At 36.5% G+C, this 27,487-nt stretch overlaps 1 protein-coding gene across 4 annotated transcripts in view; it reads left to right on the top strand.

The window, feature by feature from the left end:
- SGCE (sarcoglycan epsilon) overlaps positions 1-27,487 on the top strand; it is a 72,681-nt gene that overhangs the window by 40,731 nt on the left and 4,463 nt on the right. For 3 of the 4 annotated variants that reach the window (XM_044946441.1, XM_025290862.2, XM_025290863.2), the window contains 5 exons: positions 2,020-2,218; positions 13,241-13,403; positions 15,775-15,986; positions 16,916-16,942; positions 17,674-17,862. In XM_044946441.1, the coding sequence (XP_044802376.1) occupies positions 2,020-2,218; positions 13,241-13,403; positions 15,775-15,986; positions 16,916-16,942; positions 17,674-17,862 (790 nt within the window). Of the gene's footprint in view, positions 1-2,019; positions 2,219-13,240; positions 13,404-15,774; positions 15,987-16,915; positions 16,943-17,673; positions 17,867-27,487 lie in introns of those variants that run through there. The other variant, XM_045166349.1, reaches the window with a different exon arrangement.

Here is a 27,487-nt window from a genome sequence, read left to right as displayed (position 1 = left end):
TCTTCCTGACATTTTTCTGCATGACTGTTTCTCAGTATGGGGTGGGGGTGGGGGAAATGTAACATGATTAAGGTACTGTTTATCTATATAAAACAGGAAACGTATCTGTATAAAACAGGAAACTTATCTACATCAAAGAGAATAAACAGCATATTTTAGAAGATTACAGATGGGCTATACATCAAACAAATCTAACAAAATCATAAGCAGAATAAATTACAGTGTAGGAGAAGGATGAAAAGCCGTCTGTGATTAGGGCTTTGAAAAACTTAATCTTTAGAGACACTACACTCCAGAAAACTCTCCTGAAAGCTCTAGAGCCAGAATATCTCCTGACTTCAGCTCTGGCGTCAAATGTCCTTTAATATTAAAGAGGCTTCATAATAAATGAGGTCATCGAGGTTTTAGTTATTGTATAATTTTAATTTTTGGTTTATTAAATAAGAATGGACAGATAGTACATGAGTTATAGTAAGTCAGAGGGGAAAAGACCCTGGTGCTGGGAAAGATTGAGGGCAAGAGAAAGGGTCAACAGGATGAGATGGTTGGATGGCATCACTGACTCAATGGACATGAGTTTGAGTAAACTCTGGGAGTTGGTGATGGACAGGAAAGCCTGGCGTGCTGCAGTTCATAGGGTCACAGAGTTGGACACAACTGTGCCACTGAACAACAACAATACATAATGTAATTATTATTGGGGACTTTAAATCTGTGGATAGTCCAGAAATTTTCACAGCAGAATCCAAATAAGTAATGTGTGCATATTATTATAATAATTGCTAAAGCTTAATATTTTCTAAGTTCTTACATTGGGAGCTCTAGTGAGCACTTTATATACACAGTCTCTTTTAGCTCAGGTAAAAATCATGTGAGGTAAGTTCATATGATCTAAAAATTAGCTTCCTCTTCTGAAAGTATGGAGAAAAATACAAGTACCTACTCACTTTCTGATTGTGAGTATTAAATATGGTAATTCACCTGTTTTCTTTGAAAGTAGCTTTTATTATTACAGAAATATTACTAAACAAAAAGAAAGCTATTCTTTGTCTTAATAGAACAGCCAGAATATAGGAAATGACATTTTATAATTCAAGACTAACATTTGAGAAACTGAAATCAATTATATTTATTTCAAGTTTCTTATATCCAGAGTCTGAATTGGACATTGGGTTGGTTTAAAATATTCTTTTTGTCATCTTTAGAGGGAAATTATTGATGAGACATTGAGGAGGAAAAAAGCTAGGTAAATGTCTAACAATGTGAGATATGGAATTTCAAGAGAAACTTTACGATTTCTCTAGAATATCTAATTATGGAGTGATCCAAAGGATGAAATAGTTATGATTTCAAAGTACTTATTGAAAATGCAGTCAGTATTTATTTTAGTTAAATGTAATGTTTTAGCATGCTCTAAAAAGATCAGTGATACTGCAAATTAAAAATGCGGTTTTCCGTATCCTATATAAGCAACCCACAAATAAGTCCCGGTATTTTGTCATATCTTCTCTATTTGAAAGGATACTGTTCTGTGTCTCAGCTTCCTCCTCTGTTCAAATAGAAATAGCACTGCCTAGGGTTGTAATGATTAAACAACATGAAAAAGATCTGTCAACTTTAAGACACTACAAACACAAAATATTTTTCTCAGTTCTGGAAATGCTGCTTCTACCTGGGTACGTTGGCCAGGTGAGGAGGCTGGCGGGCCACTGGCAAGTTAGAGACAGATACAAGATTTGGCATTTTTCCTTTTCTTTCTTTGTTTCTTTTTCCTATAATTGCAAACTGCTCTGGTGTCCCTTGGATTTGATTACATCATAGATAAAATTCTGGGTCAAATGTATGTGGTGTTTTTAGATAAGATACAGCCTCTGTTACACGGAAAGCCTTTGAAGTCAGGAATAATATTGTTCCCCAAAGCCAGGACTGTGACATGTCAACAAATCTCAAGTTGTTTTGTTTCCCGTTCAAAAGACTCCCTCATTAAAGGTGTGCATACCCTTTTCCCACCAAAATTAGACTTCCCGTTACCCTATCAAGCAGAATTCTTCATCAAAAATATGAATGTAGAAGAAATGCTGGCCAGCGAGGTTCTTGGAGACTTCCTGGGGGCCGTGAAAAATGTGTGGCAGCCCGAGCGCCTGAACGCCATAAACATCACGTCAGCCCTCGACCGGGGCGGCCGGGTCCCACTGCCCATCAACGACATGAAGGAGGGGTAAGCGGACTTCATCTCATCGCTTTAAGTGTGGATTTTTAAATGTGGCGATATTACCAAACTTAGTGTAGATGGAAGAGGGCCTGTGGCATTTTTCTTTTTAATAAGCGATAGGTATTGCAGAGATGTGGAAAAAAAATAGCAATTTTCTGTATTGACAAAGAGGTTACGTTAATGGTCCTTTATATCTGATATTCCAGGTCCTTTGAAAGCTAATTGTAGATCAGGACTTGCATCATAAATTACAGTGCTAAGTCTTTTTTGTACCTTCTGTAGAGAAGCTGATTATTTAGGGCCCCGAGTTTCAAAGGAAATTGATGCCCCAGTTATCAGCTGCAGAAGGACATACAGATTGCTGTAACTTTATTCTAGGAAACTATTTCTTCGCCTTTAACATTCTTTCCACCATGTGGCGATGATTGATGGCTGGGGTGGATTTGAAACCCATTCCTAAAGCCTGGCCTTGTCACTCACAAGCTGGGTGACATTGGGCAAACTGCTGCACCCCTCTGGGCTTCAGCTTTCTCGTCTGCTCCAATGGGAACAACCTTGGGGTTGTGGTGAGGATTAAAGAGAGAATGCATTTGAAAGGGACTTGTCTATTCTCAAGTCTTACAGATATAGAATGTGACTTACACCCTTGTAGGGGTTGTAAAACACTTATACCTGAGCACGATGACAGATTGAATGCCCACATTGATGAAATTTTACTGTTTAATTTCTAATCTGCAAGTTGAGGCAGATCTGCTTTTTTAAAAAAAACTAAATCCTATAAAAGTACGAGATACAGAATAAATCACATTGTGCATAACATATGCTTTTCCATCTTCTCTTTTATCCATATTTTTGGTAACATTTATACAGAGGACATCTGGAATTAACCAGAATGTCTGGATTAATAAGAATCAAATGTAAGGGCAACTTCAAAGGAGAACTTTGTTGGAAATAAGGGAAGAAATCCCAAATAGACACAGATAAGGTAGAGCAAGTAGTGAGAAAGGGGATGGAAGCATAAGCAATGACCTGTAAAGTCCAACTCACAAATTTCAGAATTCAGTTGTATCTCGTATGGTACAATAATGGATTTTTGAAGTCAGTCAAGCATACCTGCAAGTGTTCGGAGAAAAACAGTTGCTTTATTTCTTGCCTGTCTGCTCATTGGCTTTCTCTTTGAAAACAGAATTCTGGCCTTAACATTTTACTTCAGAGGTTACAACCTGGATCTTTTTCCCAGTGAGTAATTAAAGTAGAACCATAGGAGGAGATGAACAGGAGTATCTCCCACATTCTCCAAATGTGGAGTCTATTAAAGAAATGTTTGTTGATTTGGCTCTATTGAGTCTTAGCTGTGTCATGTAGGATGTGTGGTTGCTGTGCACAGGCTAGCTGTGGTGCTGGGCTTAGTAGTTGGAGTGCATGGACTTAGTTTCCCCATGGCATATGGAATCTTGGTTCTCCCACCAGGGATCGAACCCACGTCCCCTGCATTGCAAGGTAAATTCTTAACCAGTGAACTGCCAGGGAAGTCCCTGGAGTCTTCAACAGTTTCTTAAAGTAATGTGTTCCACAGCGATTGTTAAAACAATGACTAAAAGATGCTGGAGGAAGCAACAGGAAAACCAGTCATTGGAAGAGTCCACCATAGTTGTGTTTCCTTCTGGCCTCACCCCTTCCCTAATCAGTAGTGTAGGCCCCACCCACAGAGGCACTTTTAGCCACCACTAGACTAAATTAAGGGCTTTCCTGGTGGCTCAGATGGTAAAGAATCTGCCTGCAATGCGGGAGACCTGGGTTCGCTCCCTAGGTCAGGAAGATCCCCTGGAGGAGGGCATGGCACCCACTCCAGCATTCTTGCCTAGAGAATCTCCCTGGACGGGGAGTCTGGTGGGCTCCAGTCCATGCAGTCACAAAGAGTTGGACGTGACTGAGTGGCTAAGCACAGCACAGAGACTAAATTGAGCTAACACCTCTCTAAACCAAACTCTGACTTAAAACGGTACTGTTCAAATGTGTCTAGCTTGAGAATTGCCAGTAGAGTTTATTAAAAATATATCTAGGTTCCTGGCCTCTGATCCCCCCTAGAGATTCTGGATCTTTTGAGTCTAGGGCTGGGCCTGAGCATGTGAGTCTAAATTAAGAACAGAATTTCTTGTTCTACAAGTACTTGTTGGGAATCTAGTCATTAGCTGATGACCCCCAGCACCTGCTAGCAGGAGGCATGTGTTGTCAGTCCCGTGGCATTTATTTGGACCCTGTTGTCTCAGATCCCTTCCCAACTAGAAATGCTTTCCATGAGTTTTAATTTAATGTTAAGCTGCAACCTTTACAAAGTATTCATATGGTAAGTCATTTAAAATAGAATTTCTATAAATTGTACCCAATGCCAACTTTATAACTCCAGTGTACCTATATGAGCACCAATGGAGTAGGATCCTACTTGAGTATAATTGCATAAGAAAAATTTGTCCCTGGAAATCATTTTGCATGTTTTCTTTGGTTGTTATGTAATGTCAAGGTAACAAAAATACGTTTGTTTTTTTTACCCTATTTGCCTTAAATTTAGAATAAATTCAGTGCTTAACTCACCTCTTGTGCCTTTCTTCCTTTTTAATGGTGAATATCATGATTCTTAATTCATTTGTTGAACTTTTAGGGGGGCTTTCCCTGGTGGCTCAGCAGTAAAGAATTCACCTGCAGTGCAGGAGATGTGGGTTCAATTCCTGGTCAGGAAAATTCCCTGGAGAAGGAAATGGCAATGTACTCTGGTATTCTTGCCTGAGAAATCCCATGGACAGAGGTGCCTGGTGGGCTGCAGTCCATGTGGTCATAAAAGAATCGGATGTGACTTAGCGACTGAATAACAACATCATGATTCCTAATCCACTTATTAAAATTTTTGCCTCTGTACTTTCTTTTGAAAGTAACATGGCCTATAAATGTCATTAAAAATGAAATACTGGAAAGATCAAGGATATGGTCAGAGATGCAAAGGAATTGCATCACTTTATTTTCTAAAATTGTATTTAAAAATATACTTCAGAAGTATTAAACACCTACTAACTGTGTTCTGCTTTATTCTTTGAGTGAGTTTCAGTCCGTGATTTAAAAAAATCTTAAATTATTTCCTATTCTGATGCATGGCAGCCACAATTTACTAACTGAAAAGTTTTCCACATTAGTCAAACTCGCAGCAGATGGCCAAGAGGACTCTCAGTAGTAGACCCTCGGAGTAAGCCTCCAGCCCTTCCACAGCCCACAGTGCATTAAATATCAGTCACCAGGAGTCCCTGCTACAGCGCCCAAGCTCCTCGTCCTTCTCGATGTGCATTTTCCCACCCTCATTTCTGCAGACCTCACTGACAGCTTTTAAACTTCTAAATCTAACAGAAACCAATGGTAAAGATTTCCTTCAGAGTGAATAAGCTCCTGCAAAGGAAAGCTGAACCTCCTGAAAAGATTCCCTTTCACTTTCCAGACCCATAACCCCAGGGCAACTGTGCTCTGTCTCTGGGTGTGGTCTCAGGGCTGCTTTTGCTCTTGACATTGAGCCAGAGACTAAGGACTCGTGGATGCATTTAGCCTGGGATAAAGCTGGTGGAAAGAGGAGCAGGTTCATATTTCAGTCTGAACATGGCGTAGCTGCCAACTCAGGGTGAGTGATGTGGTGTAAATGGTGGTTATGAAGGGAATGATGGGGTGTGAGGATTAAAGAATATACTCACTTTTCATAAGAGATTGTCAAACCTACCACTGTTTCCTCTGGTTACCAAAGCCTGTGGATCTAGCCTCAGTCAGCAACAGAGAATCCTAGTTTATTCTCTAGACAATCTCACAGAGTGCACACTCTAATTGATTGTCTGCTTTTTGCCCTGTGAAGGGCTCAGAGAGAAGTTACACTTGGAGAAGAAAATGTAAGTCAGAGGCTGCCAAAGACTCATCTGATCCAAGGCCGTGGTCCTGGGCAGTCTATAGTGCTCTGCTCAGTCAGTCCCCATCGTTGGTGATTTATAAGATAGCCCTTTATTCTTAAATAATGTGCCTCCTGTATTTTTGATGCAACTATTCTTTATTTTAGGGAATGATGATATGAGATTGGACTTTTTGAGCCTTTAATAACAAAATTGGAAGCCAATATAAGCCCATTTTTATAAATATAAAAATAAGTCAATTAAAAAAAATCCATGCAACTCTGTATCTATATGTCTATAACTATATGTCTTTAATTTCTATTCTTCTAAGTTCTAGGCATAGATTTATTTTCTTTCTTCCATTGTTTAGCATTTAGTAAATGCTTTTTATGGGGGAATAATGTATTACTCTCTAGGGTACAGTTATTTAAAGAGTACAGTTGAAACATATACATTACCATATGTAAAATAGGTAGCCAGTGGGAATTTGCTGTCTGATGCAGGGAACTCAAAACCAGTGCTCTGTAACAACCTAGAGGGATGGGATGGGGAGGGAGGGGACATATGTACACCTATGGCTGATTCATGTTGATGTATGGCAGAAACCATCACAAGATTATAAAGTAATTATCCTCCAATTAAAAATAAAATTAAATTTAAAAAATAAAGAGTATAGTCTATGCTCACATCTCTTAGGGACCAGAAAGTAATCAGATAATTAGAAAACAGTGTTGTATGTATTGTAGTTAAGGTATTCATGGAGATGACTCCTCCCCCACTTCTGGTCCATGTCAGAGGGTTCATAGAGGAGATGAGATTTAAAATACGAGTACAAATTAGCCATCCTAAAGGAAACCAGTCATGAATGTTCGTTGGAAGGACTGATGCTGAAGCTGAAACTCTAATACTTTGGCCACCTGATGTGAAGAACTGACTCATTTGAAAAGACCCTGATGCTGGGAAAGATTGAAGGCGGGAGGAAAAGGGGAAGACAGAGGATGAGATGGTTGGATGGCATCACTGACTCAATGGACATGAGTTTAGGTGAACTCTGGGAGTTGGTGATGGACAGGTAAGCCTGGTGTGCTGCAGTCCATGGGGTCGCCAAGAGTCGGACACGACTGAGTGACTGAACTGAACTGAAATGAACAAATTAGCCAGCTCAAAAAATGATAAAGGGAGAGTTTGGGGAGAGGGAGCAGCTTGAGCAAGAGCCATTAGGTGGGAAGAAGCCAGGTAGATTTGGAAAGTTGCTTTGTGTGTGCAAATGGGGGACAGGGACCCACAAATAATAATGACCAAAGAGGTAAAGACCAGACCATGTTAAGACCTCGTACTCCAGGAAGAACTGTTTGGATTTTATCTTGTGTAGCACTAGGGACATTGCAAACAATCGTGTATGTTAACATTTTCATTTTAGCAAGTAGGCCTGCTGAGCCCCCCTGATTGCAAGGAAATCAGGGCTAAAAGAGTAGATCAAACCCAAATGCCTCCTTTCTTCAAGCAAGAAAATCCTCCCACAAAATCCCCCAGAAAGGTCTGAGTCTTGGGTGTCAGTTGATAAGATCATTCTTCCCTTCTTGGGTAAAGAGGAGTGACAAACAGTAGTAGAAGTAGAGTCTAGAAATGACCTTTATTCTTTATTTTTTGTTCTGAATTAGATGCTGTATTTAGTTTTATGTCTTCTTTGTTTTTCATCTTATTTTTTAACTGACTGATATGCACAGAACAGAGAAGTGAACAGAGGCAAGAATCAACATGTATTTTTAAGAGTTACCAGGTAGCATGTAACGTACCTGGACACTTTCTTCTCTAAACCGTCCTCTGTCTCTTATATACATAAAATCACGAATAAAATACATTCATCATTTGGACAACTAGGTAAGCAATATAATCATTGGATCTGTTTATCTGACTGTTGCTGGAAAAGCAGGAGAGTTTTGACATACTTTTTCTACCTGTAACATGGTTCTGCACTTTGTATGCGTGAAGACCATAGTAAATGGGTTTTACTTCAAGGGAAATTGAGTTGTTCAAATTGGAAGAAAAAGATTCTTCAGAGGAGCAAGATTTATTTCGAGTACTCAATTCCTAAGATTGTGAGTCACCATGTTTTGTTAACATTTGCTTGAGAGCCTTGTACTTGATAATACACTGCCATGCCATCTGTTTACATATGTTTGAAAGTTTGAAAGCATGGCTAAGATCATAAATGTAAAGATCATCCTCATTTCTCTTCATAAAAATTTTTAATTTCTGCCTACCAAAAAGCTAGCCTGTCAAAATAGCTGTAAATCAAAAACCGCGTATCAAAGATCTAGGAAAAGAGCAGATTATTAAAAATATATTTTAGCATGTATAGCATGAAATTATAATTATTACACATGGCCTCATACAAATTTATCTTTTAAAAAGCCAAGATGTTAAAACTTACTGGCTGTACAAAAAAAAACAAAAAACAATGAATACCTATTTTTTAAACTACAAGTCTAATCCAATATCTACTTCTCTGGAGTAGTCTGTTTGCAATTTTTAAATTAACTTGTTTATTTTTCCAGTTTTGTTATAATTGATGATGTAACATTGGATAAGTTTAAGGTGCACAGCATGAAGATTTGGTAGAAGTATATGTTATGAAGTGATCACCACAATAACTTCAGATAACATCCATTACCTCACAGTTAGTTTTTATTTTCTTGTGATGAGAACTTGTAAGAACCACTTTCTTAGCAACTTTCAAATATACAAATGCTTCTGTTTCTAAACCGGTATCGTTCCTGCTGCAGATAGACGCCCTGAGGACAGGGAGGGAGACTGAGTTCCAGGCGCATAGCCAGGGCGCTGCTGCTTCACGCCCTTGACTAGAACTGGGGTGCTGGCTGTGGGAAGGGACAGAGTGGACAGGTGTGTGCGAGAGCTCTTTCAGGGCAAATGTCAGAGACAGATGATAGGGAAAAGGACGGGAGTCAGTGATGCTGGGGCTTGAGCATCTGCCCTTGCCAATCACTGAGAGAGAAGAAGATGGAAGGGGTGACAGGTGGAGGTGGGATAGGGTGATGATGAGCTCAGTTCGGAACATACTAACTTTGTGAAGCTGCTGGATCGTCCAAGTGGAGATGAAAGTAATTTGGCAGTGTGTGTCAACTGTCATAAAAATGTTTCCACTTCTAGGCATCTCTTTTAAGATAGTAATGTTAAAGAATATGCACAGAGATCATCTTTACAGTATTATTTATAACATCAAAACATTAGAAGCAACTTATGTGGCCAGCTCTGAAATAATTATGAATAAATTCATGTGCACTTAAAAATTATATTCCTATAAAAATGTAATTGCGATGACTATAAAATATGGAAAAATGCTTATGAGGAAAATGCTTATGATGCATTAAGTAAAAAAGTGGGATACAAAATTATAGTTTGGAGATGATTGCAATTAGGTTAAAATATATGCACTTGAAAAGTATTCTGCAAGGTACATTGGAAATGAAAATCATGATCTTGGTAATAGAAATTAATTGTTTTTATATCCCAAGTTTTATGTAATGTTTTTATATTGCTTTTATAATTTGAGGGAAAAAAAACATTTCAGAGCACCCAAAACTGATGCTTATGCCTATTTATGTTATCTTGAGTGAATTAATTTAAAATCTTACTAATTATAAATGCAAATCAATGTTATATAAAAGCAAGAGGACTTTTAACAATTTTTGAAATATTTAATTTCTGTATTTACAAATATATTTCATAGTTATCAAGGAAAAATATGGTCTTTGCAAGGCAGTTAATAAGAGGATAGAAATTGGCTTTATATGAAGCTTAAGAGTAACCAGTTGTTCTAAATGGAATGTATTTCTCTTTTAAAATTTTTATTGCAGAGTAGTTGAATTAGAATGTTGTGTTAGTTTCAGGTATGTAGCAAAGTGAGTCAGTTATATATATATGCATATCTGCTGTTTTTCAGATTCTTGTTCCGCATAGGTCATTACAGAGTACTGGGTAGAGTGTCCTGTTCTATGCAGTAGATCCTTATTAGTTATCTATTTTTTATGTAGTAGAGTGTATATGTCAATTCCAGTCTCCCAATTTATGCCTTCTCCCGCTCTTCACTTTCCCACCAGTAACTATAAGTTTGTGTTCTACATCTGTAACTTTATTTATGTTTTATTAGTAAGTTCATTTGTACTATTTTTTAGATTCTGTGTATAAGTGATACCATATCATGTTTGTCTTTGTCTGACTTCATTCGAGTTTGACAGTCTCCAGGTCCCACCCATGTTGCTGCAGATGACATTTTGTTCTTTTTTATGAATGAGCGATATTCCTATAAATGGAATCTATTTCTACTCACTAATCATGTGAATTCTTTACCAGTGGTTTCTTCTACTTTTTCTGAACTTATAAATTTTTAACTTGACATAAAGCACAACCAGCTGAATCTGTGTAAGTGTGCTCTGGGACACAGCTGTTAATTAAGGGTGTGGCTTCATAGTCACATAACTTTGAATTTTTGTGCCATGCTTTTATTTCATTTCATTAAAAAACAGCTTTATTGAGACATATTTTACATATTATACAATTCACCTGTTTAAAGTATATACAACTCAATATATTTTAGTTTATTAACAAAGTTGTACAATCATTACCACAGTCAATTTTAGAGCATTTTTATCCTTCTGACACTCCCTTCTCACATCCATTAGCAGTCACCACCACCACAACCCCCAGCCCTAGGCAACCACAATTTATTTACCTGCTGTCTCTATGAATTTGCCTATTCTGGACATTTCATATCAACGGAATCATACAATATGTGGTCCTTTGGGACCAACGTCTTTCACTTAGCATATTGTTTTCAAGGGTCATCCATGTTGTAGTATGTACAGTACTTCATTGCTTTTTATGGCTGAGTAATATTATATGGAGGGCATCCCTGGTGGCTCAGAGGTTAAAGCATCTGCCTCCAATGCGGGAGACCACGGTTCGATCCCTGGGTCGGGAAGATATCCTGGAGAAGGAAATGGTAACCCACTCCAGTATTCTTGCCTGGAGAATCCCATGGACGTAGAAGCCTGGTAGGCTATAGTCCACGGGGTCGCAAAGAGTCGGACACGACTGAGCGATATTATATGGATATTTTACTTTTTATCCATTTGATGGTTGATGAGTACTTGAATTGTTTCTGCTTACTGACTATTATGAAGAATGTGGCTATGAACTTTTATGTACAAGGTTTTTGATAGATGTGTTTAAATTTCTCTTAGGGTATGTACTTAGGAATGGAATGGCTACATCATATAGTAACTCTGTATTTAATCTTTTGAGGAACTCCCAGGGTGTTTTCCAAAGTGGTTGCACCATTTTACATCCCCACCAGTATAGTAGAGAGTTCTAATTTCTCTACATCCTGGGCAGCACTTCCTATCATCTGTATCTTTCATTATAGCCATTCTAATGGATGTAAAGTGATATCTCATTGTGGTTTTGATGCCTATTTTGCTGCTGATAATGATATTGAATGTTTTTTCGTGCACTTGTTGGACATTTGTATATCTTCTTTGGAGACATATATATTCAGATTCTTTGTCATTTTAAAATTGGGTTATTTGTCATTTTGTTATGGAGTTGTTAGAGTCTTCTATATGTTATAGGTGTAAGTCCTTTATTACATATATGATTTGTAAATATTTTCTTTCATTCTGTGGGTTGCCTTTTCACTTTTTTCATGATGCCCTTTGAAGCACAAGGTTTTAAATTTTGATAAAATGCAATTTATTTTTTTCCTGTGATTGCTGGAACTTTCTGTGTCATAACTAAGAAACTACTGCCTAATCCAAGGCCATTAAGATTTGTTCCTGCTTTCTTCTCAGAGTTTAATTGTTTTGGCTCTTACATTAAGCTTTTGATTTTTTTTTTTTTTTGAGTCAGTTTTTTATATGGTGTGAGGTAGGGGTCCAGTTTCTTGCTTTTGCATGTGGATAGCCAATTGTTCTAAAGTACCATAAAGACTGTTTTTTCCCTCATTGAATTGTCTTGGCACCTGTGACAAAATCAATTTGCTAAAGATTTTATTTTTGGATTCTGAATTCTAGTCCATTGATCTACATGCCAAGCCTTATGATAGTAACACATTCTCTTTATTCCTATTGCTTTGTAGTCAGTTTTGAAATTGGTAATTGTGAGTCTTCCAACTGTGTTTTTCTTCTTCAAGAATTTTGTGTGCGTGTGGGTCACTTGAATTTTCATATGAATTTTAGGATCAGTTTGTCAATTTCTGTAAAAAAGATGGCAGGAATTTTGATGGGTTTATTCCATTTTATAAGTAATTATGGCACTGTCATTAAGAAAAGAAATAATATTTATTTAGAGTAATTTTCTGGTTTTCCCTTTTCTTTTGAAAAGACCTTTGAAATTCCTAGCTGCTCAAGCTGCTCCAAGATTACTTAAACACTATTATCTGTCTTCTCTTTTATTGTGAAACTCTTATTGGTCAATTAAATTGAGTTCCCCTAGTTGCCAAGATACATATCAAGAAAATAAATTTTGTTCGCCTAATTTGTGTTTACCAAACAGGAGTTTTTCTCTTACATCAGCTTCTTAGATAAAGATTTAGAGACCTTGTATAGAGGCACCTACCAGTAGGGACTCTGTGCCATAGAAAAGCCTAAAAGATAGAGCTGTTAGAAAGAATAGATCTGCCTGCAGTTCCACACCTCAGGATGTAATATCACAATCTTATTAAAATGAAATTAGATGAAGAATTATTACTGATAATTATCTTAGTGATAATATTATTTAAACAATTTAAGAATATTTTGAATGGAGTCTATCAAATCTAATCAAAATATGATACAGGGTGAAAAAATTTTTAGGAAGTAACAGAGTCAAGAGAGTGTCTATACACCAAAACACTCAGTAAATATTGGTTGAATAAAGGAAAGAATGGAAAGAAGCCCCTACATGAATCACTGCTTTAAAAGCCCAGGCCTCTACCTTAGGGATGATTCTAGATAATCCCTCAATTCAAAAGGATAAATCCTGCTTTCAGGGTAGATTTATTTCAGTGTTTTCCAATTTTCTTAAAGGATAACCTGAGAATTTCACATTTTTGCAGTGTTTATGTCATGGTTGGTGCTGACGTCCCGTTTTCTTCTTGTTTACGAGAAGTTGAAAATCCACAGAATCAATTGAGATGCAGTCAAGAAATGGAGCCTGTAATAACATGTGACAAAAAATTCCGTACTCAATTTTACATTGACTGGTGCAAAATTTCATTGGTGAGTTTTTATTTTGTTTTTTGCAACTGTAGCTAGAAGTGATGTGGCCAAAAATAGCATTTGACTAAAACCTGAACTGCTTTTAGGAACAAATCCTGGGTTTACTTTGTTAACTGCAGTTGACTTCCCTTGACTTTTAAGGCTTTGGTGAGACTGTTGACAGTGCCTCCATTTAAGAAATGTGCCTCCACTTTTATACTCAGTCTACTCTTGATTAGTTGTTGGGGCCGAATTAGCTTGGCAGGTGGTCTGAATGATCCCCCGGACATCCAGGTGGCTACTAAGTCAAGTTTTGGAGTCTGTGTAACATGGGCGGGAAGCCTCAAATATGCTGCCTTGTCCCACTTTAGAAGACGAGACTGGAGTGCAATGATAAATCTGAAACTAAAGCAAAAGTTTGCTATGATTCAGTGTCCTGGAAACTCATTGTCATGAAAGATCAAGGAATAAAAGGAAAAGAAGAGGAAAGTTAGAATCTTACCCAGAACCCCTTAAATATTATTTTTCCAAATCACTTTTTAATTAGCATGCTCAAAGACTTAGGAACATGTGAGTAAGATTTCATATGTATGTCAGATACATATGATATTGTACATATAATTTCTATTATATTTTTGATCCTCCTTTCTGGAAGCTAGGAATGTTGGTTTACTTCTTTAGTGACCTTTAGATTTAACTTCAGTCCACTCTTAATGATTGGTGGGGAGTTAGGTCTAAGTTTAAAGTTGACATTTGAACAAAGTTATTGACACACAAACACACCTGTCACGTGATATCTTAGCAAACCAGCTGCAGGCGCCTGTCCCAGATCCGGGACGGGGACACCCTGCTCACACTGAAGCACTTAGCACCCGTGGCCTGTGCCCCAGCATCCTCTTTCCACGTCACATGTGCCTTAGGAAGATAATGCTCTTTCTCTGTTTTCTCAAACTCAGTAAAAGTATTCAGATGCTGTGTGGTTTACGTGTTCTACTCAATGAATGTTGAATTTGCAAAGCTCAATGTTTTGGCCATGTGCTAATCGTAAAAGCGCACAAAAGATGGAGTGGCTGCATTCGTAACTTAAATAGATGCCTCTCACCAGAGCAGCAGACAGAGAGCCCTGGTGATGCCATTTCACCTGTGCTTGAGCTGTACACTATTCATGGTTAGGAAAATTATCTAATTTCTAAAGGTTTAAAAATGACATGCTTTGAAGACTGCATTTTCTGTGGTGAGACTGCATAAAAAGAAACGTTGGGAATTTTTGTTTTTTTCTTTTGCATGTATGTGTGTATTGGTTACATCTTACCACAGAAGATTTCAAGACGCTTAAATAAGAGTCAGATAAATAAGCATAATAGAGCAAATATAAAAGAACTGGAAAATCAGGACCTGCACTTTACCAAAACATAAAGCCTAAGGTCATGTTTGACAATAAGCCTCCTAATGTCCCTGGTAAAATGAGGAAGTTAATTTGTTAATTTGTTAATTTGTTATTTAGTTCTCATTCTTAAAGGAGGCAGAGCATCAATTCCTTGGCAAAAGATAAAGTTTTTACTAGTACTATATCAGTAGCAAAATTCTTCAAGTGGTGTTTAAGGGCGAGGATACTGAAAAATGCTGCAGATAATTCTCCCCAATATTTTTTAAGGCAGGGAACAAATGTAGTAACAAATTTCACACGGCTCTTTTATTGTGTCCTTCAATAAAACCCTTAGCATAATTAAATGCAGCTCAGTGACAGCAATTCAGTTAATGTGGAGGTAAATTAATATAGTACAAGTGTTATACATTTTTTGTGCCTGGGATAGAATTTAATGAAGCAATAGCATTGAATGTTCCTTAAATTATTTTTAAGGAAAATAGTTTATTTTTCCTAAAAATGACTTCTGTCTGCTGGATGGCAGAGGATCAAAGTCGTAGGCATTTAGAAACTGTCTCTCTCCCTCTCTTTTTTGACTCTCTTTCACTAACCTTAGAAACCATACCTGCATACTGGTTATCAGTCAGTTGACAGTTTGTTGACATCTGCACTAGAGATCTGTCACTAGGAAACAAGAAGTATGCATAGTCATGTGGAGGATTTTTGCTTTGGGGGAAGTAAAGTGAAAAAGAACAATCATACACGTGTACTCATTTTTTGTGTACGTATATATGTATGTATATATGTTGTAGGAAGGACCTAGAAAGGCCAGTATAAACTTTTAACTTGTTAACTTTCATTTATTACTTCTTCCTAGTTTCCATAAATAATTGCAAGTTCAAGGTGATAAAGTAATCAGGAAAGGTTGCCTTTTAGAAATTAGTCTATCTTGGTATGTCTAGATCTTAAGCTGTCATAATATTTGCAACTATTAATTTCATGTGTAATTATCTTCTTTTGTATCAGGTTGATAAAACAAAGCAAGTGTCCACCTATCAGGAAGTGATTCGTGGAGAAGGGATTTTGCCTGATGGTGGAGAGTACAAACCCCCTTCTGATTCTTTGAAAAGCAGAGACTATTACACGGATTTCCTAATTACACTGGCTGTGCCCTCGGCAGTAGCATTGGTCCTTTTTCTAATACTTGCTTATATTATGTGCTGCCGACGGGAAGGAGTGTGAGTACTTTAAAACACTAATAAAAAATTATAGAACTTCTAAGATAATATATAAGATTCCATTAAAACCCAAGTTTCATTTAGTTCATAAAACACCTTGTAAATGAAATTTTGTTCAAGTCAAACTACAGTACTTTATTCCTTTCAAATGAATTAAAATAGTTCTGAGTCTGGTAAACTAGAGGTTGTAATTATTATATTCAAAAATGATTAAGGCTAAATGTAAACTCATACTGCCAAAACAGTCCCAAGGATAATTGAGGCTAGCTATTTTGGTTATGTAAGCCGTCCTGTGTAAGCAGAGACTGTGGAACCTATTGACATGGTAATTGCACTTTAAATAAATTGTCTCAGTCTCAGTTTGATCAGAAATGATGGTTAGATTTCTTCTTGCAGTTTTTCTGGATGTCAAGCAAGGCAGTACAACCTAAATGTTTAAAAGTACCTATGTAGATATATATAAACCTAGGAGTAAATTAATGAAAATAAAATGATAATTTGAGCAATGAGTCTTCACTTCATGAATAGTTAGTGCTTTCAGGACATCTGTGTCAATTAAAATAACCTCCCGAGATTATCTGGAAGTCAGGGTGACAAAGCAAATGATAAAATATTAATAAAGCAGCAAGTAACAAATTCTTCCATTTTTTCATGTAGCCTGATTTCATTATGTCATAGAATTTATTTCCAAGAGCTCGATGCTTAATCTCCATTTTTTCCCATTTTTTCCTGTGTTTCTCATCAGTATTCCATTTCTGTGTGTGTACTCATCCAAGTAATGTCATAAACCTGCTGGCAAATGCTGCCTGGTTGCATTTAATAGTAACAATGTCAGCATTTCCACCTCATGCGAGATCCGTGCGCATATAGTCTTAATGTTCCAAATTTCAATGCTATTATTTAATTCATAAATTTTGTTTTGTTTCTAGGGAAAAGAGAAACATGCAAACACCAGAGTAAGTGTCTTCTTTCCTGTTATTTTCTTTGTCATTTCTTTCTCATGTCTCAGTTGCTCATCACGCGCCATACATGTGTCATGCTTTTTTTTCATTCATCATCTTTCATAGTTTATTTCATACATGTGAAAGCTGCTTTCTAAATAGAGAAATTTAGGAGGGGTAGAGAATAAAAAAGATGTGAAAACTAAGATTATATAGGTAAAAATTAAACCTAAAATATTTCAGGTTCAGAATATTAACTTGCCATTTATATTATGTGATTTCCCAATCTGCATTTCTATAAACCAGAGAACAGATGAAAAGACCTTTCATACACGTATTCCTGAATCTACAGTAATAACCTACCATAAAATGAAACTTATGTGAGTATGTATAAATGCCCCATCAGAAGCAACAGTATAAAAGCTATGGTAGTTTTATCTTAATCATAGAGATTAAATAGAATAGTAGTTTGCTACCTAGGGCTGTAATATTAACACAGTGCTTTATAGCTTAGTTTAACAAGAAATAACATTTTTTTAAAAGTTAGTTTCTAATTTTCAGTTTTGTTATGTTAAAAGTATGTGAAACTTATCTTTTTCTGAAATAACTTGTAGAATGCCCAAAGTGCGATAATGTCTTCTTATTTAAAAAAAAAAAAAAAAGATTTTGTAACTTTTTCAAACTGATAATCTGTGGAGCTAATATGTGATTTTAAATCTGTGTTGTTTTATTTCTTTTTGACCTAGCATCCAACTGGTCCATCATAGTGCTATTCAGAAATCTACCAAAGAACTCCGTGACATGTCCAAGAATAGAGAGATAGCATGGCCCCTGTCCACACTTCCTGTCTTTCACCCTGTGACTGGAGAAATCATACCCCCTCTACACACAGACAATTATGAGAGCACCAATATGCCGTTGATGCAAACGCAGCAGTAAGTGTCCACTTGGAACCGTCATTATTAATGCATGAATGTATCTGCTTAATGTCTTTCAAGACCAGAGCGCTTCATTATAGTTGCATTTGTTTGTTTGTTTATAACTGGAGGAGAAAAGTACCCAAAGAACACTGATAGTGTAGATCCTAGCCCCACGGCACATACATAAAATTACTTTGAGGAAATTTTTTTTTTTTCCTTCACTAATCTAAACAAGATGACATTCACCTTAATGTTAGCACAACGAATGAACTCACATATGCTTGCTCAAAGATGAGTTAATTGTGAAAAGAGAGGCATATCCTAAAGCATAGCAAATTGATTATTTTTTAAAGCTATTATTAGAATTATTTGGTTCTGTTAACCTGTTGTTTAATGTTATTACCAGAGAGCTATTTAATCTAAATTTTTTGCCTCAGGGTTTTTAAGGTTTTGGGTTTTTTAAAAAATGATTTGCTTATATATCAAAATGAGTAGTTCCAATTTTGACTGTAAAGACACGTTAGTACAGACCTTCTCTGTCGTGCTAGAAGGACTGTGGTCAGAAAGCTTGGAGGACACCTTTGTAAGGGGTAGGTGTAGAGGAAATTAGTTGAGGAGATTGCCCATTTGTTCCTGAGAACCCATGATATATCTAGAAACTCTGTTTTAGTGTAAAGAAATTGTAGGTGAAAGTGTCATTTATTTTGAAGAACATGACTCTTACTTTTTTAAACATATGTTAAAATGGGTTAAATTCAGTTTCCCTAAGGAAGTCACAGTTTGCTTTTAAGAGTCTTCTCTTTTTCAGTTGACTTTTGTAAATAGAATGAATATATCTATCCCTCCCACCCCCAAACACACAGACATACATACATACAGAGATACTCACACATAGCTATTAGGATAGGATATAAAAGTAACCTCTTACTGGTTAGAGATTTATTTGAACAGCATATTGGGTACATTTTTACTTTGCAAATGCTTGTTTTACAGCCATGTAAATGACATGTGGTAATTTGAAGATTAAACAGTAATTAAAATAGTGATTAATATGAGTAGTATAGACAGACTATAAATTTATCAAAAGACTTTGACAATCTAAAAGTATTATGAAAGCATGCCTAGCTAGCTCAGTCAGTAGAGCATGAAACTCTTAAAAGTATTATGAATATTTTCCTGAAGTCCTCTAGCAGTATGCTCTTACTGTTGAATAGGCCAAGGTATGTATTTGTGTGTACGTGTGTGTATGTGTGTGTCTGTGAGTAACTGATTCAATCTATTAGCAGTAGGGAAAATGGCATATATTTAAAAGTTTGAGTTTTGGAAACAATATTCTAGCATTGATATAAATATTAAAGTTTCACAAAATCGAGTTGTACTGAACGGAACTGATGGATTTTTATGTCCTCAAATGGTTAGTGGGGTCACTGTGAAACCTCTTTCTCAGGATTATTAGAAGCCGTTGAGAAAAATTAGGAAATTCAAGAATGTTGAATATTACAGTATCCAAGAATATTGTAATAGTTCACAATTTTGCAATCTCTCCTGTCTTTCTTAGATGACAGGAGAAATTATGAACAGCTTTATTGTTCATTTTCAAACTGAAAAGAATTGAAGAATTCTTTAAAGTTTCCATTTCTCACATTCTTTCCCTAAGAATGCTAGTAAATGTCAATACCTGTTCTTCAAAGGTTGATATATATCTTCAAAAAAGAAGCAGTCACATAAATTTGAGAAACAGGACTTCTTGTTTTTTGGTTTAAACTGGGGGCATTCTCAGAGCCTTTAGTGTGTTGATATGCCCTGTGAATCCATGGGAAAGGATCAGAAGAGGTAAAGAACGAAGTTTGGGAATCTTCTACTGACAAAATAACAATGCTGTCAAATTTTAGAAGAGAAGAATATTCATTACAATGAATAGGGGAAATTGAATGTGATTTTACAATAAGTCAGTAAAACTTTAAGGGAGGATAAAAGGCTGGGTCATTTTTTAGATGTGCTTAATAACTATATATGTTGAGAAGAAGGATAACTCCTTAAGCTTTATTTTGATTCTCTGTGACTAGGATTTGACATTGTTACTACTAATACCCAAGTAAAACAAAATTTCCTATCTAGTTTATAAACAAATGCATCTTCCTGGTCCTTCCATAACTCCATCAAGACTGTCATTATGTTGATCAGATCTCTCTATTTGCAAATGCAGTAGATTATTTTATTGAACTTGCAACAATTTGACCATATATGTATTTTTAAGTCCAGAAAACCTTTATATTATTCATATTTCTGCTAATGGAAAAAGTCCATTAACGAGCACTTCTATATAAACAGGGTACATAGATAATTGATGATGTTCACAATGATTATTCTGAGCTACTGCAAGATCATCAAGTGCGTCTGACTCATCAGAGGAAAATTAAATTACATTCGATGTAGTTTCGGTGTTGAGTGTATATTATCTTTCTTTTATTCTTGGAAATGGATAATATGTGCATGGTCTCTATGGTAACTCTCTATAAGCCAGAATATGTGATTAACCTCATTTTCCAACCATGCCAGAAAATAGGGAATTTATTGTATCGGGTTCATCACAATTGTCCTTTATGCGAATTCAGTTTTTGCTCCTAACCTGTTTTTGAAGGTTTGTTTCAGCTCAGGTACACACATACATAAATATTTTGGTCGTTTGGATCAAACTGAATTCTCAGTGTTAAAATGAGATATTATATTTGATGGGGCATTACAGAACTTGATAACCAGGTATATTCTTGGATAGAGCTGCCTGGTATTTATTAAACTCTTTCTAAAAGGGCATGAGTTTCATCTTCACATAGGCGTACTGACTGTACTGAATTTATTGTTCATAATGTGGATAGCTACATCATTTTGTATTTATTCTTCAGATTTAACATCAGAAATATTTAGGCATAAGATAGGGTTGCACGTTTATGTTGACTTCTAAGCAAGGCTCAAGAACATTCAGAGCTTTTCTTCAGAGCTGCATAGAAGCCTGTTTGGGTCTTTTAAAGAAGTCAGTCTAATGTATAGCAAACCTTGTAACACTGCGGTCTAGAGAAAGCTGTGTAATGGGACGCTGCCACTGTTATTCATCAATTACTCAACCTTCTTTTTGGTAGAATGCTTCACATGACTCCAGACTGGCCCCTTAAATTAGATAGTAAAAAATGTTTAATCATTGGCAGATAATAAAATTGAGATATGGATAAGAGACTTTAAATTAGGTCAAAACCAGGATTAGATTATTTGCCAGTCTTGATATCAAGTCAGCAATAGATGCTGTGATCATTGACCTCTAGGATTTCTGATTCAGGCTACAGGCAGGGTGATTGAACAGATAGTAGAAAGGGTAACTGGAGCAGGTCCGGAGACACGGGACTTGCTAGAAAGGAAGTTATTTTCTGTTCCTTCTCCTTTTCAGATTAGACAGACAGCACAGACGAGCTTAAAATTATTACATGTATAGAAATATAAAGCATATTTATTTGATATTTGCTAATGTCTTTATTGTTTGTGTGTGTGCTTAGCTGTGTCTGACTCTTTTGCCATCCCGTGGGCTGTAGCTCACCATACTCCTCTGTTCATGGAATCTTCCAGGCAAAAAATACTGGAGTGGTTTGCCGTTTTCTTCTCCAGGGGATCTTCCCGACCCAGGAATCAAACCCACATCTCTTGTGTCTCCTGCATTGGCAGGCAGACTTTTTTTTTACCACTTGCATCACCTAGGAAGCCCCAATGTCTTTATTGGTTAATAAACTTTAATTCTGGAATGATTTAAAAGGTACAGAAAAGTTGCAAAGATAATACAGAGTTCACAGAGGTGCCCCACCACAGTTCTCCCGTTGTTAACATCTTACTGTCCCATAATACATGTGTCACAACTAAGAAACCAACATCACATGCATGCTATGTCACTTCAGTCATGTCCACCCCTTAGTAGCCCACAGGCTCCTCTGTCCATAGAATTCTCCAGGCAAGAATACTGGAGTGGATTGTCATGCCCTCCTCCAGGGCATCTTCCTGACCCTGGGATTCAACCTGCATCTCCTATGTATCCTGCATCGGCACTCAGATTCTTTACCACTAGCACCAACTGGGAAGCCCAAGAAACCAACATTTCTGCTTTACTATTAACCAGACTTCAGACTGTTCCCCTCCCCCCCAGATTTCACTAGTTTTTCCCTCAATGAGCTTTTTCTTCTCCAAGATTCTGTCTAGGACAGAATAATCGGCATATCTCTTTAGTCTCTTCTGCTCTAGGCAGTGTCTTAGACTTTCCTTGTTTCTCATGACCTTGACAGTCTTGAGGAGCACTGGTCAGGTCTTCTGTAAAATGTCCCCCACCCTGAAGTATAGTCAGACTTCTTACATCTGTGCTTAACTGCTTGTCTTTGTAGCTTAGTGGATATGTGACTGTTAATAGGAAGAATTTTTTCCACTAAAAGCAGTTTCCTGACTTACTACAATTTATTGCTAGAAAGCACACTCTCAAGTAATTCTTAAAAGTCAGTTTGCTTTAGGGACTTCGCTGGTGGTCCATGGTTAAGACTCCCCCTTCCAGTGCAAGGGGTGCAGGTTTGATGCCTGGTTGGGAAGCTAAGATCCCACATGCCTCTTGGCCAGAAAAACCAAAGCATAAAACAGAAGCAATGTTGTGGCAAATTCAATAAAGACTTTAAAAATTGTGCACATAAAAAAAAACAACTTAAAAATAAGAGTAAATTCTCTTTGCCCAAAGAATCATTTTTGTGATTAGATGTTATGTTTCTTACCAAAGACATAATATCAAAAATATAATATAGTTTTAACTGATGTGTGAGGAACCTGCCTGCCTACGCAGGAGACATAAGAGACGCAGGTTCGATCCCTGGGTCAGGAAGATCCCCGGAAGGAGGGCATGGCAACCCACTCCAGTATTCTCGCCTGGAGAATTCCTTGGACAGAGGAGCCTGGCAGACTACATACAGTCCATAGGGTTGCTAAGAGTCAGACACGACTGACGTGACTTAGCACACACGATGTATCTCATCAGATCAGATCAGTTGCTCAGCCGTGTCCGACTCTTTGCGACCCCATGAATCGCAGCACGCCAGGCCTCATAGGTAAGCTTTTATATTCATTTAAATTATGAGCTTCCCTGGTGACTCAGATGATAAAGAATCTGCCTGAAATGCAGGAGATCCGGTTTCAATCCCTAGGTCAGGAAGATCCCCTGGAGAAGGGAATGGCAACCCATTCCAATATTCTTGCCTGGGAAATCCCGTGGACAGAAGAGCCTGGCAGGCTACAGTCCATGGGGATCACAAAGAGTCAGACATGACTGAGCGACTAACACACAGTATTTTAAATTAAGAAAGTCAGATTCCAAGGCATAGAATTTTAGGTCCTAAAAGGACTATTGAGAGATAATCTAGCCTGGTTATTCCCAAACCAAGTTTGAGGCCATACTCCCCTGTGAGGCTTTAACAATACAGATCCCAGGGCCCTGCTTCTAGGGTGTATTATGGTGGAGCAGGAAAAATAAAATTGGGAATCCCAGCTTTTAAATATTTGAAGTGCTTCTGTTTTAGGATTCAGGTTTTCTGGCATTTCTGCTGAGGGTGGTGGGAGGGGAACAGTTTCTCCTAATTCCCCTTGAGGGGTCTGTGCGAAAGAACATGTGGCAGTCTAGACTGTTGGGCTTCGTGAGTTTATTATGCCCATCAACCTCTCTGCTTTCACACTCCCTTAAATTGCAGAAGGGGATGGTGTGGAGAAGTGAGAGGTGAGTGATGACTAGAAAATGATGTCTTAATGGGACGGAGAAATGGTAAACCTTGAAAGGATAAAAACCACCCAGGAAATTGTACTCACTTTGCAATTTTATGGACAGCATTGACCAGAGGCTCCCCAATATTCAATTTTCTAAAAAATGATTTATTCTTAAATTTATAATATATCATGCAGTCTTTTTTGGGGTAGATCTGCCTCCTCATTATCTTTTTCTTATACCAACATCAATATCAGTTGATTTTTCCTTCATGGGAGGCATCTTCAATGAAGAGTTTATGTAAGGAATGATAAGGGAAGGTAATCCAGACATTTCCCAGGAAGATTTTACTTGGCTATACCAAAATTTTCCTTATTCATTATGCTAAACATAACACCTAATCCAGGGTGATTGGGTCTCCCTCAAAACAGGAAGTAGGTTGTGTTTAATCTTTTACAAATTAACAGTATAAAAGTAGAATTAAGTCTTCTAATTATAGATATTTAGTAACTAATCATTTTGCTTTTACCTGAAGTATTTTTCCATTTGTCTTCCCTTGGGTACTAGTGAGAACCAACTTCATGGTAAAATTCCATAAATAAAAAATTAGGTTTCAATAAAAGTTATTATCAGTTGAAGAGACTTTCTGGAGATGAAGATAATAATTTCTTGTTGACAAGAAGTGTCAAGCAGCCAAGGATATGTCAGAGCCATTGACTTTTTAAAAAATTCAGCAAGGATACACTAAAAGCAATAAGTATATCTCTCTGATGGGTTTTGGTTCTAGTGATTTTGACTCCATTTTATTTTATTTATTTATTTATTTTTTTTGCTTTCTATTATTTTATTTTTTTTAATTTTATTTTATTTTTAAATTTTACATAATTGTATTAGTTTTGCCAAATATCAAAATGAATCACAACATCAAGGTTGAATCCTGTCATTTTTTTTTTCTACCTGTGATACTTTGATCAAGTTATTTAGCTTCTCTGGGCCTAAAATTTCTCATTAATAAAACAGGCCTTATGAAAATAGCCACTTCATAATAGTATTCTGAGGATTAAAAGCATTAACATAAGTAAAAGATCATCACAGTCCACCGTACTTATTAAGAATTCAATTATTTTTAACTATTGCTTATCTGCTTTTGATAATAATTTAGGAAATTCTGTTTAAGGAGTGTAATTGACTCCATTTTAAACTTGTGGTAGACTTGCTTTTGACTTTATAAAAGTAGGAGGGAAAAACCTAAAATAAACAAATATCACCTTTCTTCTTTATATTGCATGTATATTCTACATCGATTTTAACTAAAATTAGATCTTGAAATTTAAAATTGTGGTGATGTTTCCAATTTCTTTGTGTCCTTCCTTCCTTCTTTGAGCCAAATAATGACTTGATTCCTTAGTAAAAGTAGTCATAGGACCCAAATCAGCATTTCTGTAGAAAAGAATCTGTAGAAAATTTAAGGTTTGGTAATACCAGTTTTTGTTGATAATTGAGAAATGCCCCAAAGATGTTACTATTTTGTATTGTTAAATGAATCCATACTAATTCACAAGAGAAGTGTTTTGTGTTTCCCGTAACTAAACTAATGTCATTTGTTTTCAACTCTGGCACAGATTCTGTGGCTTTTATAGAAATCACTTAACCTTTCTTTGCTCTGGGTCTTCAAGCAAGTGGGAATATAATGAGTTGATAATCCTCAACCTTACTCATAGAATAACTCTACGGGGTATCCAAGAACATCAAATTACCTTAAAATGGTTATACAAATAATAAATGATTGTGTACTCCCCCTAAATCACTTATTTGTTAATTTGCAAGTTATTACCTTTGCTATCTTAAAGGATAGAGTTTGTGCAATAGCTAATTTACATAATTTTCTATTTAAATGCCTGTAATTAATGGTAGTAAAATAGAAAATAATTAATGCTAATAATTCAGAGAATTACAGTTTTTGTAAATCTTTTCTCTACATAATTCAGTTTACCCATAATAATCTTTCTGTTAGTCCTTTAATAACTCAATTATTCTAAATAGTCTTATGACTTTATAAAGGTCCTTTCTTTGAAGGATTATAGGACTTCTGTTTGAAGTCAGACCCCACTCTCCTGTCTAATTGCCTTTAGCAACCTGCTTTCACCAAAGATGAAAACGTTTCCATTTTCTTACTGCATTCTCTGATCAGCTATAGCAAAGTCAGTAGTGGGGCATTTTTTCAGTATGCCTTAAGCAGCACTCTTATGAGGTACCTTCCTTCAGCCTTTAAATGAAATACGTACTTCAAATATGCCCATCATAGGTATATTAACATTCATAGGCTCACATGTAGCCACAAGTTTGGACAACCACAAAATCAGTTATGTGTATACACCTTAGAGACAGAGGAGGTTGAATCTCCACAAATTTTTTGTTGAGCACCTTTTTGTACACACTGTGCTTATATATATGCAACTCATGTAAGTTTCCGTTGAAGTTGCAAGGAGCACATGTACATCGTTAACCAACTGGGACACATGCTGCAGATACTTTTAAATCTCTAACCAATGTAGCACACACAGTTGCTCATACTTCTCTGAATTTTTTGCTTAATTGTGTGTGGCACTTTCTCAACTAATCAGTTCTCTTCAAACCTAACCAAGCCCATAGCTATTTAGAAAGTTGTAGCAGAAGAGGGGGAAAAAATGATGGCTAGAGAAGAAATTACAGGGTATAGATCGACTCAGATCTATGATTTGAAAACTGTGTTCCACAGAAGGGTAAGAGGGCTGACCAGTGAGTGCGGTGGGAGTGGGCGGCAGCCACGTCATTCACAGCTTGATTTCTGAGTTTGGTTATCTTTATCTAGGGTTTTTGAGACTTTCTTTGTCCTATGTGGTGTCTCTGTTTTGTCAAAATGTATTGATTTAATCCATCAATAGGCTAAATAGAGCTAGAGATGATAGGAAATGAGGAAGTGTGTGTGTGTGTGTGTGTGTGTAAGGTATATTGTGTTTGTTTCCAATGTAGAATAGACCCAAAGTTAGTTGTACCTGAGATGTTAAAACAAAACTCTTGTTTCCTCTTGAAGGGCAAATATCCCCTTCCCAAATGCCAATGAAATTACATTTTTTACTTTGGTAGTAAAGATGTTTGTTCTTCCATCTTTAAATCTATAACTTAATGTCCTTTCCGTGATTTGTAAATTCATCTTTTTACTTTTGTGATCAAAAGCACTATAAATACATTTTGTGAAGTACTGAAAGAATAAACAAAGGAAAATACCCCTTGAGACCTCACAAGGATAAATAGGGCTGATAGGTAATATCAGAAAAAAAAAAAAAGAATGTGATTATTGAGATGAATTATAAAGTAACTTTTTCAAACTGAATTAAATTTGATTTTATTTCCTTAACCATATCTTTTAAATAGAATAGAAATAAAAAAAAAAAAAATCACTTGATGTCATTAACATTCCTATGGATTAGTTTAAGAGTTTAAACAATGTTTAACTAGCATGTCCTGTTTTCCAGTTTAGGCCCTTGTATTTGGAGCATAATATTTGCCTGGCTGAAATGATTCAGATCAGTGGTTTTCAAACTCTGTTTCTTGGAGGTTTCTTTAAAATGCCTTAGGGGCCAGCATGAGAGGTAAAGGAAACAAAGGAGACGGCATTCCTGGCTCCCTTGTTTCAACCCGGGCAACCTCACATTTATCTCTTTTGTACATCAAGTGTTCTGCTTAGGATTTCAATTAAAAGGAATTCCATTCCTGAAGAGAAACAAAAAAACCTTGAAAATCCCTGGCTTAATCTAAGCCCTATTGACTCCTAGAATTTCTCCTACACGGAATCTAAACTGTACATTTTTGTAAACTAGTTTTCATATCAAA

This window comes from Bubalus bubalis, chromosome 8 (genome assembly GCF_019923935.1).
Source record: "Bubalus bubalis isolate 160015118507 breed Murrah chromosome 8, NDDB_SH_1, whole genome shotgun sequence".
NCBI classification, from domain to species: domain Eukaryota; kingdom Metazoa; phylum Chordata; class Mammalia; order Artiodactyla; family Bovidae; genus Bubalus; species Bubalus bubalis.
The sequence above is the reverse complement of the archived record's forward strand: the minus strand, read 5'-3'. Positions and strand labels throughout refer to the sequence as shown.